This window comes from Gastrolobium bilobum, unplaced genomic scaffold, assembly GCF_033153095.1.
Source record: "Gastrolobium bilobum isolate Gb01-03AN ecotype WA unplaced genomic scaffold, APGP_CSIRO_Gbil_v1 utg3892, whole genome shotgun sequence".
Lineage (NCBI taxonomy): Eukaryota > Viridiplantae > Streptophyta > Magnoliopsida > Fabales > Fabaceae > Gastrolobium > Gastrolobium bilobum.
Window position 1 is genome coordinate 1 of NW_026895565.1, and position 14,304 is coordinate 14,304.

The window sequence follows — 14,304 nt, forward strand, 5'->3', positions numbered from 1 at the left end:
GGGAAGACGATTGGAGCAGGCGTTGAGTCACGAGGTCTCTACTATCTGATTGCACCACCTTCTCCAGTAGCCTGTTCTCTCACAGAGTCTCCTGAGCTAATTCACAGCCGTCTGGGTCATCCAAACCTCTCCAAGCTTCAGCATATGGTTCCCTTTTTATCCAATCTTAAGTCTTTAAACTGTCATTCTTGTCAGCAAGGAAAACACACTCGCTCCTCCTTTGCTAATAGAGTCAATAAAAGAGCTGATGCTCCTTTTTCTATTGTTCATTCTGATATTTGGGGTCCGAGTCGAACAACGTCTGTTTTGGGTTTTCAGTATTTTGTCACCTTTATTGATGATTTCTCCCGTTGCACTTGGGTTTATTTAATGAAAAATCGTTCTGAGTTATTTTCAATTTATCAAAAGTTTTGTGCAGAAATAAAAACTCAATTTGGTGCTTCTATTCAAATCTTGCGCAGTGATAATGCAAAAGAGTATTTGTCTCTTGAATTTTCTAAATTTCTGGATACACAAGGGACGATACACCAGACTACCTGTCCCCACACTCCACAACAAAATGGAGTCGCTGAACGTAAAAATAGACATCTAGTTGAAACTGCACGTACCCTTCTCATTCATATGAACGTCCCACTCCGTTTTTGGGCAGATGCTATTATCACCTCATGTTTCCTTATCAACCGCATGCCCTCTTCTGTGCTAAATAATGATGTTCCCCACAGTATTTTGTTTTCCGGAGCACCTTCTTATCCTCTGCCTTTACATATTTTTGGTTGTACTTGTTTTGTTCATAATCTTACTCCAGGTAAAGACAAGTTGACATCCAAGGCCTTCAAATGTATTTTCCTTGGGTATACACGTTTTCAAAAAGGGTATCGTTGCTATTCTCCTGATCTCAAGCGTTATATCGTTTTTGCTGATGTCACTTTCCTTGATCAGCAGCCTTTTCACTCTACTCCGTCTCCAGTGTCCCAAGTTGATCAGGTCCTTCCTGTTCCTTTTCTTGATTTGTCTTTACCAGCTGCAGGTGACCCTATTCCAGAGGAGCAACCAATTACCTCCATACCTGCAGATCGTCCGCTCCTCACATACCAGCGTCGTCAGCCTGCACCTCCTCCGACTTTGCCTCTTGATGACTCATCGCCCCTTCCCGTCGGCTCTTCTCCTCCGGATCCTCCATCAGAGACTCCTCCCATTGCCCTTCGGAAAGGTATTCGATCCACTCGAAATCCTCATCCCCTTTATTCTTTCTTGAGTTATGACAGACTTTCTTCACAACATTTTACTTTTGTTTCTAGTATCTCTTCTGTTTCCATCCCTAAAACCACAGGTGAAGCACTATCTCATCCAGGGTGGCGCCAGGCGATGCTTGATGAAATGCAGGCACTTTACTCCAATGGCACTTGGGATCTTGTTCGTGCTCCTCTCGGGAAGTTTGTTGTTGGTTGTCGATGGGTGTTCACAGTTAAAGTTGGTCCTGATGGCACTGTTGATCGCCTTAAAGCTCGCTAGTGGCCAAGGGATACACACAGATCTTTGGTCTTGATTATGGGGATACCTTTTCTCCTGTTGCTAAGATGGCTTTTGTTCGCCTGTTTCTTGCCCTTGCCGCCATTCATCACTGGCCCCTTCTCCAACTTGATATTAAGAATGCTTTTCTACATGGTGACTTGCAGGAGGAAGTTTATATGGAGCAACCACTAGGTTTTGTTGCTCAGGGGGAGAGTTCTGGAATGATATGTAAACTTCGGAAATCTTTATATGGCCTGAAGCAATCTCCTTGGGCCTGGTTTAGCCGCTTTAGTTCAGTTGTTGAATCCTTTGGATTAATCAGAAGCAAAGCCGATCATTCTGTCTTTTACCGGCATAACTTTTCTGGCCAGTGCATTTATCTCCTAGTCTATGTTGATGACATTATCATTACAGGCAGTGATCAGACCAGGATTGATCAGTTGAAAAAGCATTTATTCAATCAATTTCAAACCAAAGATCTTGGCAGACTTCGATATTTCTTGGGGATCGAAGTTGCACAGTCTAGGCGGGGCATTTCCATCTGTCAGAGGAAGTATGCACTGGATATCCTAGATGAGACTGGCATGTTAGGTTGTAAACCCATTGATACACCTATGGACCCCAATGTTAAGTTATTACCAGGACAGGGGGAGCCACTGCCAGATCCTAGTCGCTACCGCCGACTAGTTGGAAAATTGAATTATCTTACTGTGACAAGGCCAGATATCTCCTTCGCAGTGAGTGTTGCAAGTCAATTTCTTGATTCTCCTTGTGACTCCCATTGGGATGCAGTTATTAGAATTCTCCGATATATTAAAAAGGCGCCAGGAAGAGGTTTATTATATACAAATAAAGGGAGTTCAGAGATCTCTAGTTATTCAGATGCTGACTGGGCAGGTTCTCCTTCAGATAGACGATCCACCTCAGGGTATTGTGTTCTCTTCGGAGGAAATTTGATCTCTTGGAAGAGTAAGAAGCAAACTGTGGTCGCCAGATCCAGTGCGGAGGCAGAATATCGGGCAATGGCAAATGCAACCTGTGAGCTCATCTGGCTGAGTCAATTGCTGAAGGAACTCCATCTCTGTGAACAAAGGCCTATGAAGCTCATTTGTGACAACCAAGCCGCTTTGCATATATCCTCTAACCCAGTCTTTCATGAGAGGACCAAGCATATAGAAATTGACTGTCATTTTGTTAGAGAAAAGATCCAGTCAAGGGAGATCGAGACAGCATTTGTCAATTCCAATGATCAACTTGCGGATGTATTCACTAAAGCTCTTAGAGTCCCCGAATAGATCATATTTGTAACAAGCTGGGAGCTTTTGATATATACGCACCAGCTTGAGGGGGAGTGTTAGAAATAATATTAATTTATTATTAGAATAGTCTAGAATAGTCTAGATTGTGGGCTTGGCCCATTAGGTCATCCCATTAGGTCTTTTAGTCTCTATAAATAGAGAGCCTCCTTGTACAGACTCATATACTTGAATATACAATATATTTCAGATTCAATTGTCACAAATGACAGTATGCTCGAGACAGAGATGCAATTTTCAAGGAGTAAGCAATCCCAGTATTTTAGCACTGCAGGAATGGAAGCAAGTGACAATTTTTTGGTTTCAAGAATTACTTGGTCAATATGTTTCAAGTGGTGGGACCCTGGTGGATGTTTTCTCACATTATCTGTCATCTTCCTTCACAGGACAAGATGAGTTTTGGAGGGGGAGTATTGATGGGCTATGGGCTTGAAAGTTAGTGAATTAGTTAGTTTGTTATGGAAATTATTCTAGAATATTCATAAAGTATAGGATAAAAGGAGAGTGAGTGTGTGTAGTGAGGTAGGCATGAATTCAGTATTGGCTTAGTGGAAAAATTAGGGGATCTCTAGGAAACTTTTGGAGCCTAGGTATGTTGGCTTTGAGGGGGAGTTGAGATCTTAAGGTGTATTTTTCTGCATTTTATCTTTGTAAGGAGATGGTCTCCATTTATGTTTTTTGCAATTTCAGATTAATAAAAGTAGGTTCCATCATATAACTACTTAAAAAACTGGTTTATTTAGCCCACAAGCCATAATGCACACTATCAGCTCACCACATGCCCAGACAATCCGAAATCAGAAGACTGGCTCGTGGTTGACTTATCTGCAAAACCAGCTTTAAAAAACAAAAAAAATAGGTTACTCGGATCTACATATATACCCATGTTTTCCCCTCAATAACCTAATAAATGGTCTATGCTGTAACAAGGCTATCGACAGTTAGTCTTAACCATAAGCCCAATTTCTCTGGGCAGTTATATATGAATAACTAATGATAACTAAATGGTATTGACCACGTGAATTTTGTCGTGTCTAAAAAATTAATTCAACAAGGTAATAGGTATCACCAAGCAAAAGCCACCCATACCTTGCCTCAAAGTTTCTTCCTTCAGAGCCCAGCAAGGTACACACACCACAAATAATCCATGGTGGAAGAAATGCATCCTTAATTTCAATGCTACAACAAAGGCTATCTGATGAACCTTGTGCAGATTCACCAGTTTTACAAATCGATCCATTATAAGAGGCAGCAATATGTTCAGCTTTTCTCATCTCCATGAATTTAATCTGAAACAGAGAAGCATTTAGCTTTCGATCATGTGTTAATTTAACAGCTAGTAAATGAAAAATAACTAATGTAATTTTAAATAAGTGGGAAAAGGAAAGAAATTCCAGTTTCCATGTTACAGGTTCCTCTAGTATATTTTCTGGAAGATAACAACACATCTAAACAAGTCTAGTGCACAAGTAATATTTGCCATGTCATCAAAGGCTTCAAAGATGTCACTTATTGCCCAAGCAATCTAGGTAAAGTATTGGCATAACAGTTCAATAATTTAATTAAACATCAGCTAAGATAGTATACTAAGGTTGAGGACTAATCACATACATCAGGAGAAGACAAAGCAGCATTCTGAAATGGCACAGGAGAGCACAATACAGGTACGTCCATACCAGACAGTGAGGAAATGAAAGATCTGCAGACAACAGAATAGTCAGAAACAACATAGAAAATAAAAGAGCAAATATTAAATAAGCCGAACCCAATGAAGCATGTAAAAACTTGATAAGAAGCTACCAAGAAGATTAACCGTTAATAAATTTGCCATATAAACTGACTACCTGTAATTTAGCAAAATGTCATATAAACCATGTACATTCCTGTTGCCACTGAAAACGAGCAAAGATTGTGGAGTATTATCAACATCAGAGAAAGATCTTAGTCGTGGAGTCTGCATAAAACCATATGGTGTTAAATCAACAGATAGACATCTATTTTCATGGGACAAGGCATATGACCACAAAGGATAATCAATTTTAACATAGTTATCCTAGACTAATGTGGGAACATGTAAGATAATAATTGATAGGAAAAATTTAAATACTTTTATCATTGTACCTGTCATACATCATATAGCTTAGTTAATACTTAGTGAAAGCTACCAGAAAATCGTGGTTCCAGTCCAGTATGACTTATCAGTAAATTCACAGAGATAAACACATACTGTCAGGAACTAATACAAACCTGCCCCAGATTTTGCTTCTCTATCTCTGAGAGCTCAACCAGATCATCAGTAGTGACTTGCTCCACTTTAGAATGGCAAAGAGGCATAGAGAAGTAAACATCCTAGTCAAATGTGTGTTCAACCAAAAATGAGTTCAGACATCAACACCATATATATATATATATATATATATATATATATATATATATATGTGTGTGTGTGGGAACGATCCGTTTACAAATTTGTAAGAGTTTGTAAACAAAAAAGTTTGTAAATATAACATGCCCTATATATATATAAAGGATAAAATTCCAGCATAACTCAACATCAACAACACCTTTATCCCAAATTAATTGGGGTCGGTGGTAAATGAACCCAATGAAAGATACAAAAAGAAACATAAAAATAAAAATAAAAATAAATAAATAGAATAGCAATAATATATATATATATATATATATAAAAATAAAAAAAGAAAGGGAAAAGAAGAAGAGGGGGAAATGAAGGAAAAAAGGACTAAAAAGGAACCATCTGGAACATAGGAATAACAACAGGTCTAACCCTCCACCATGCTTATAGTTTTTCTCCATTCCGTTCTAAGGCATACCGTCCGCCAATCTATATCTCACTCTATTAAATATTGTTTTACTACTATTAAAAATTTCCAGCATAACTACTATTAAAAAAAAAAAAGGGATTTCATTGGAAGAAAAGGAGGCCGTCTTTCTATAGGCTCAAAGCCTCAAACAGTCTCCTATAGAATGGCTTGATAAAACCACTCACGTAGTCAAAAGGAAGAACTTCCTAGAGGCCCAAACCAAGCACACACTCTTCCACAATCATTCTAAGGATGGTAAGATTGTTGTTCTTATGGTTTATGTGGATGACATGTGATGACAATGAGGAGTTAGATTCCTTCAAGAAATATCTAGCAAATCAATTTGACCTTATAATATCCCTAACTTAAGAATTTAATTAATTACCTGTAATTAAGTAATGAAGCATGTATAAGTGGGTGGAATTAAGCAAGAGGTTAAAATTAATGAGTTAAGGGCACTTTTGAGGTAAAAAGTGCTGTCAGTGAGAATTAAAGGGTAAAAATATGGGTAGATAAAAGTACCCAAAATATAAAAGTAAAGTTAAAAATATGACTGAAAAAATATTCTAGTTCATTGTGTAAAGTTTGGTGGTAAATAGAGGTGAATAGATAGATAAAATTTTACTCGGTTGAAATTACTCAACCTAAGTTAAGTGTAAAAAACCAAAGCATCCTTCCCATTTTCCTTCTTCCCGTGGATGCAGCGCTTGAGAGAAAGGGAGAGAAGCCATTGTTGTGAGTGCTCCAAACACAATTCCTTCATTCCTCCACCAAATCGATCCGTTCCAAAGCCCAAAGTGTGTCAAATTTCATCCTTTACAAAACCCATAGCTTAGTTCTAGTTGGGGGTCATTGTATTGAGAGATATATCCCCCTCTCCATTTCGAAAATTTGAGAAAGTTTGGAGTTTTAAGGGGTTTTGAGTGCATTGGAGCTTAGACTTTTCTTCCTCTTGCACTCTAAGGTCATCTATGGTAAGTTTTCACCCTTTTTCACACTTTTCCTTAAATTTTCATGAATCTAGGTTTTGGGTGAATAGTGACCACGAAATTCATCTATGGTGGGATGGATTTTGATGTGTTGGTATGTTGTTTTATGTGTAGTTATGAGCAAGGTGACCCTTGGGTAAAGGAAAAGCCACTGGTGGAGCCATTGGAGCAAAAACCTAGTTATGGGTTTCAAGGGTAAGTTGGGTTAATGTTGAAATTATGAGTAATGTAGAATAGTTGAGATGTTTGTCTAGTCCTGGAATTAGTATTTATGTGTGGATTGAGTTGATGAACACATCTCTTGCCTTGACTATAGGTTGTCGTGGTGTTGATCGGAGATTGTGGGGTTTTGAGGAAAGGTAAGCGTCGAACGGAAGTTTAAGTATAAGGTAAACCTTCGGACCTTGGGGTTGATCCCCTTGAATGTTCCACCATACTCCGTTGAGGAGAAATGGTTTATGAGGTGTGATATATAGTGATGATAGTAATTGTATGCTCATGCATTGATTCATGCATAGATAAATGTTATGATTGATTGATAATTATTGATTGATGTTTGATTGTTTAAGAGTAATTGAGGAATGGTTGATAGATGTAAAAATATTGATTGAGGAATGATTGATAGAATTATGATGAAGATGATTGGTAGGAACTTCCCTTGGAAACAGCCTTAATGGATCTCCATGTGGTCAGAGCCTAAGAGAAACAGTCCTATGTGGACCTCTCTTGGAGGTTTTTAGATTGAGGATAGGGACTTCCATTGGAAACAGCCCTATGTGGATTTCCATGTGGTAAGAGCCTAAAAGAAACAGCTCTTCGTGGATCTCTCTTGGAAGTCCATATGATGTTTATGGATAAGAATGTGTTAAGCTGTTATGATTATATGTACATCGGAAGTGAACCTTAGGGTGGAGTAATCTCCAAGGACCCCAGGTTTACTGTGATATATTTGTATATCTCACCCCGTGTTATGGGGCATCATTTCAGGTACTGATAGAGGTGAGGTTGATCGAGGTAAGCATGAGTAGATTATATATATGACATTTTGAGATTCCTGGCATGTAGAAAACCTTATGTCTAGGATATTTTGATGCATTAGTTGTATATGAATGCATATGGGACTTAGAAGTTGATCATTGATGTTGTTTAGCCATTGTGCACCTATTTTGGGACTTTGATCACTTGTGATTTCTAAGGCTTTGGTATGTAATCATTTTAAAGAACAATGATGTAATGGTATATTTGAATATGGATGTAATATGAATCATGTTTTTATCCTTTAGATTGTAAAAGGATTGTTGAAGGTAGATGATGGAATGTTGAATCATATTTTATCCGTTGGGATTGTATAATGAATTATGAAAATGATACAACTATTGAAGCATTATATGACGTAAGATTGTCAATCAGGTTTTATGAAGAATAGAAGTAATTTCCCTAAAGAAAAATAGCAGAAAACAGGGGAAGGGCATGTGATACCCAGTTGGAGAGCGTTTTAGCGCTGATAAGGGCGCTAAAACGCGCTGTGTTCGTGAAATGGAGAAAAATTCACTGCCCTTGGGTGTTTTAACGCGCAAGTGGGCGCTAAAACGCGAAAGTTGAGCGCTAAAATGCGCTGAAGACCTGGAGAAGGCCAAATTCACTGCCTCTGGACGTTTTAACGCCCAGTTGGGAACTAAAACGCGCTACCCGAAAAATCAGCAAAAACGTAATTTAGTAAAACTGACATAACTCGAGCTACGGTGCTTCGATTTAAGCGCGGTTTGAACCCACGCGTAGCTATCGAAGAGATCTACGATAAAGTAGCAGATAAGAACTATAGAGGAAGTAAAGAATTCATTTAATAATAAAAGAGATAAATACATTTAACAAAGTGTGGTCAAATAAATTAAGAATGTGATGTTAAGCTTAGTTTCATTTATTCCGCAAAGTCATATAGTTATGGTCACGCAATTGGTTATTTTAAATTCGGCTTTGTTCAAAAATGAAAATTTATCCGGATTTCTAATTGAACCAATGTGATTGTAACTGCGCTTAATATCATAAAGCAATGTTAACAAGCCGTTTCTAGAACGGGGTGTTACAGACCTAAAGGACCCTGAAGCTCTTAGGTATTTTCTTGGCATGGAAGTTGCTCGGAGTAAGATTGGGATCACTATATCTCAAAAGAAGTACATCCTGGATATGCTACAAGAGACAAGCATGATAGGATGCAAGCCAGTCGAGACACCTATGGAATCTAACATTAAGTATGCCAAAAAGAGCAAACCCTGTTGTACAAGGCTCCCTGACTTTGCGAGGGTAGGGGTAAGGATCGATTGCATGCAGCCTTATCTTTGTATTTTTGCAAAGAGACTGTTTCCCAGACTCGAAACCATGACTTTCCGGTCACATAGGAGCAACCTTACTACTACTCCAAGGCTCGCTCTTAAAAATTGACAGTACTACATAAAATACAATTGCAACAAAATATCGAGCTTTAGTTCCTAACTCATTTTCGCTTCAAGAGTTATGTTTTATAAAGGTGGATGTGTGGGTACACAAGGATGGATAAGATAAGAAATGAAGATATTCGATGAAAGGTCGGAGTAGTACCGGTAGCCGAGAAGATGAGAGAACATAGATTGAGGTGGTTTGGGCACGTGATGAGAAGACCCATGGATGCTCCTGTAAGAACAGAAGTTTGTTACTAAGAGCTAAACTCAAAAAGAGGCAGAGGTAGGCCGAAGCTTACTTGGGGGAAAGTAGTAAAACAAGATTTAATGGAGTGGGATATAGATTGGCGGACAGTATGTCTTAGAAAGGAATGGAGAAAAGCTATAAGTATGGTGGAGGGTTAGACCCGCTGTTATTCCTATGTTCCAGATGGTCCTTTTTTTAGTCCTTTTCCCCTTTATTTCCCCCACTTCTTCTTGTCCCTTTCTTTTTTACTTTTCTTTATTTATATATACATATATTTTTATTTCATTTTATTTTATTTTATTATTTTATTTGTGTATTTTTATTTATTTATTAATTTATTTATTTATTTATTTTTTATTTTTTATTTTTTTTACTTTTTGTCAACCGTTTTGTATCTTTCATGTGGGTTCATCTACCACCGACCCCAATTAATTTGGGATAAAGGTGTTGTTGATGTTGATGTTGATGTTGACTTATGTTTTATAAAGTATGTTTTATAAAGTGCAGTATAAAGATTCTTTTTTATTTTTAAATGGAATCCAGAAATTTACCGAAAAAATAGAATCCAAAAAACAAGAAAATAGGAGTGCAAGTAGGTTTTACATTCCACATCAATTACATCTTCGACTGATTGACCAAAGCCTTGGAACCTTACACCCTATTGACCCCAAAGGGCTCTAATTAAAGCCCAATACTATAGAAACACAATACTAGGCAATTCAGAAAAACACTTGAATGCAGTTTCCAAAGGTAAATCCTTTAATAGTCAAAGTCAAAAAACTAAGACCAGAAAAGTATATCCCTACTTGCGCAACTTTCAATGAAATATTCAAAAAATGCATACTCAAATTGAATCGTTGGCACTTAGGATAAGATTTCTCTCTTTGAGGATGAAAGAAATAAAATACCATAAACATACTTGTCACTTTCACCAAGATTCTCCAATAAATGCTATAAAAAAAATTACTCTTATTCTTAGCAAACTTGCAAAAGGAGAATGTAAATAAATACATACATTCATATATACATATACATATATATATATATATATGAAACATAGTGAATGTTTGGAGTGATTAGTTACTTATAAATAAACTGTACACATCATAATACGCAATATGATTACTTCTTACATTCTCTTTCAACAATAACCTCAAACCTCTGGTTGACCGAGAGATATAAGCATTGCACAAGCATTTGGAACTCCCAGAGCCATCACCACCGGTAAACATCACCACAAACTGAGATGTGCAAACTATGAATCATGAGGAAATAAATCAATACAAACTTTCACCAAATAATAATAATAATAATAATGAAGAAACAAGTGTATGCATTACTAATAGTCTAATACCACAGGAAGCTACTTCAATAAACGAAACAAGTTCATTTTGATTCTGATAGTTGATCATTATGCAGAAAATATTTACATCACATATCAAAAGGCACTGAAACTAATGACAATCCACAAGAACAGAAAAAGCAACATAAAAACATATATAACAAGTCTCTGTAATCATTTAAATCCATCTGACGGAAAAGAAAATGGAACAATTACATATAATTACCATAAAAGATGCCACAAGTGCAACTTCGAAGCATGTGATAGAGGCCCCGGAAGGATTCTTCCCAAATCACTTGTCGTTTCCTTAAGAACTCCAATTCTATTGGATAAAAGGGAAGAGCGGAACTTAAGGAAAATGGAGAAAGGAAGAGGTTAAACAGAATGGGAACAGGGTAAGCTGAAAACCACTTGACAAACCTCTATCTTCTGTTGATGAGCTCAACACTGATGTCAAAGAAGGTGGTAGGATGGATTGAGGATACACCCATGAGTGCAAATCTTTAAACCCCCATGTACCTCTCATATTTTGACCCTTACGAGGACATTGCTGGAAGGAGAATTGTGGCATGGTACCACGCATAAGTGACCTGTGCATACTGAAACTTGCAAATTAATATAGCTTATGCAAAAATGCAACAATGGACACAACTAGGATATTTGTCACCATAGTAAGTGGGCAATAGACAATCCATGCAAATCACATTAATAGGTGATGTATCAACATAGGAGCTCAGCTACGACCACCACTCTTTGATAATAAGACAAAGAAATAAGATACCCTAAACCTGCTAGTCACTTTCACCAAGATTTTCCTAGGAATATGCTATAAATGAGAAATAGCTCTTTACCCTTACTCAAATATTACAGAAAAGAACAAACTTCAGAATATAAATTTGTATGGAAGGGTCAAGGGTGGATGCTAGGAGTAATTAATGACTTATAAACAAACTACACACATCATAATACAAGTTTTTAGTTCTTACATGCTCTATTTACAATAAACTCAAACCTCTAGGTGACTGAGACATAATATTAGCTTATGCAAACACTGGGGAATATAGAAAAAACAGAATGTTTATAATAAGAAACATGAAATTTTAACATAACACGGTTCTACAAAGAATCTTAGATAGAAAAATAAGAATTATGTAAGCAATGTATTACCTTGCTCATTCAAATACTAAAAATTAAAAAAAAAAAATTGTGAAAAAAAATCTGTGAAACGACACTTGTTTTACCATGCAATTGTCACTTGCATGATAAATGCATTAGTTCGACCATCACTATTTTATCTTATTAAATGCCCACCTTTCTTTTCAATTTCTGGATTATCATGGAAATGGACTGTAAATAGCCCAACAAATTAATTTTGTATCAACCAAAAAAAAATGTGAGCGTGAAATAAACAATGGAATGAGCCCAACCTAACCATCATATGCTTCTATCTAACACTGATAGAAATCCTATTTGCTTGGCAATTGCATGACAACATTTATAAGGAATTCATCAGAGTCTATATGAGTATCAACCATAAATGTAATTGATAATTATAAAGGCACAAAAGGAACCTGAAATTATTTAACACTTACGATAAAATGTTAAAAACTATGAATGTTGGTGTAAAAACATATTAAATCACTCCAGCACATCCAATCACTCTTAATGCCAAAACATTAGTCCATTCTATGAACTCACCAATTCACAGAAGAGGAAGATATTATCCGCATACTGGTTTTTAAAGTAAGATCCAGAGGAGCTTTCTGGCCAGGTAGATGGCATTCAGAGACGAAATTGCCTCCAAAGGTTGGTGGCAAATTTCCACATCTTTCTGATGAATCAGCAGCTAAACCATTATCGATTCTTGGTTCAAGTGCAGCCATTCCTCTTAATGCTTTACCCTATAACAATAATCTACTTATAATAAAGACTCTGAAATATAATTAAAAGGGGGAAAAGGGTCTGTTACTGTATACCATATCAATAGCTGACAAGCCAGAAGATTTATGAGCAGCTGATGAAAGCTCAGCAACACTAAGAAAGTTTCCTTGGCTGCACTTTGCAATTGTTTGACAAGCTTGCAATACATCATCTTTGCTAACTTCATTTGAAGCAGCACAACCCTCCAAGTCCAAGCTGCCAACAACTATGAATAGAATCAAAATAGCAAAAAAAAAACTATGAGATCAAGAGAGTGCGTAGATTATGAAGCAAACCACGAAATTCCCCGCTGTCTCTGGGCAGCCAAATTTGAAAAAACCATAAGATTCTCTGAGTTACTAGTTTTCTCCATAGATGGAATTTCCTGAACATATTTACAAGTTTAATTGGTTCAATCTCAGCAATGTTAAAACGATGAGATCTATAATCTAATGAAGAAGTCAACCAACCAAACTAAATATTATCCATGAGTTTGGCAAATATAATAACCTTTGCATTTTCTTTTCCAGATAAAATTCTAAATCTGGACTTTTTGGCAGGAAATACTTCACGAAGGCGTGTGTTGATGTATCTTGGGTTCTTTGACAATCCTGGTCTTTTAGGCACATTATCCATCTCACTGTTGCTGTAAAATACAAACATACATCAATAAAGATCTCAGAAAATTACAAAATATTGGAAGAGAAGTAGAGGAAACAAACTCTGTAGAAGTAGAATCACGCAATGGGGATGGAGATTCATCAGTAAAGTGCATAACACTTGCCCGTTTCAACTGTTCTCCCTGCCAAGCATGCATAGATATGAGAATTTTTTTGTGGCCACCACAACTGAGCACCATTTGTCAATATTGGAAGAAAATATTCTTGGAAACTTAAATTGAAACTGCACTGTAAGCCTCGACTATATGTGGATGGAGAGAATTGCACAACAAACTTACCCCAACGTGATAAATTAATACATGTAGTAATACAACATAACAAGTAACGAACAATGGAAATCGCAAAAGTAATTCACGGGGAACAGGAATTCATTAAGATGCTTCAAAATATAAAAATGTGTTTTAACGCACCCTGCCAAGCTATGCATCTTCCTCTTACTCGAATATATGCTTGTGAATGCATAGACCTAGCTAAGCACTAAGCATGTAATTATATAAAGCAAGTAAGCCATAAATTAGAAAAACGCAAAAACTAAAAATGCTATAATAGATATCTAGAGGTCCTAATCCTGCAGAAACATTGATAGTGAATCGAAGTTCAAATGAGAAGGAATGAATTGAGGTAAAGCGCTTGGAAACTCACCCTAAGTTCTGATGGCGTCTTTCTCTTAACCACGCCGATTCGAGGAGGCAAAGAACTCGGTTCGGCCACTTTTGCCATGCCGTGATTTCGATTGTCAATCAACAACAGCACATGCTATCTATGATAGATTTTATCGGTTTGTTCGGACTTCCTCCTTCAATGCTAAGCCCAAGCCCATTTGAGGGGTTTCCTAAAAATCCTAAGGGGGCGTTTGGTACGTGGAATTTTGAGGGATTCCTGGGAAACTGATTTTTTTAAAATTTTAAATTTTCAGATATTATCGTAAACTGAATGCAAAAATCATATTTTTGAAAATCGAGATTCCCGGACAAATAAAAATTTCTCCTGAGAATGTATTCAGCTCATAATTCATTAGATACTTTTTATGAATGTCAA

At 36.9% G+C, this 14,304-nt stretch overlaps 1 protein-coding gene across 1 annotated transcript; it reads right to left on the minus strand.

The window, feature by feature from the left end:
• Positions 1–3,917: 3,917 nt before the first annotated feature.
• Positions 3,918–14,047, minus strand: LOC133316767 (uncharacterized; the record flags this gene model as incomplete). Its single annotated transcript, XM_061518550.1, has 13 exons — positions 13,909–14,047; positions 13,309–13,388; positions 13,097–13,232; positions 12,883–12,971; positions 12,643–12,802; positions 12,365–12,567; positions 11,087–11,256; positions 10,893–10,988; positions 10,458–10,579; positions 5,076–5,177; positions 4,673–4,782; positions 4,440–4,527; positions 3,918–4,117 (listed from the first exon to the last, which is right to left on the minus strand). Coding segments are annotated over exons 1-13 (1,634 nt in total), but the record flags the coding sequence as incomplete, so codon positions are not given.
• Between the last annotated feature and the right edge of the window lie 257 nt (positions 14,048–14,304).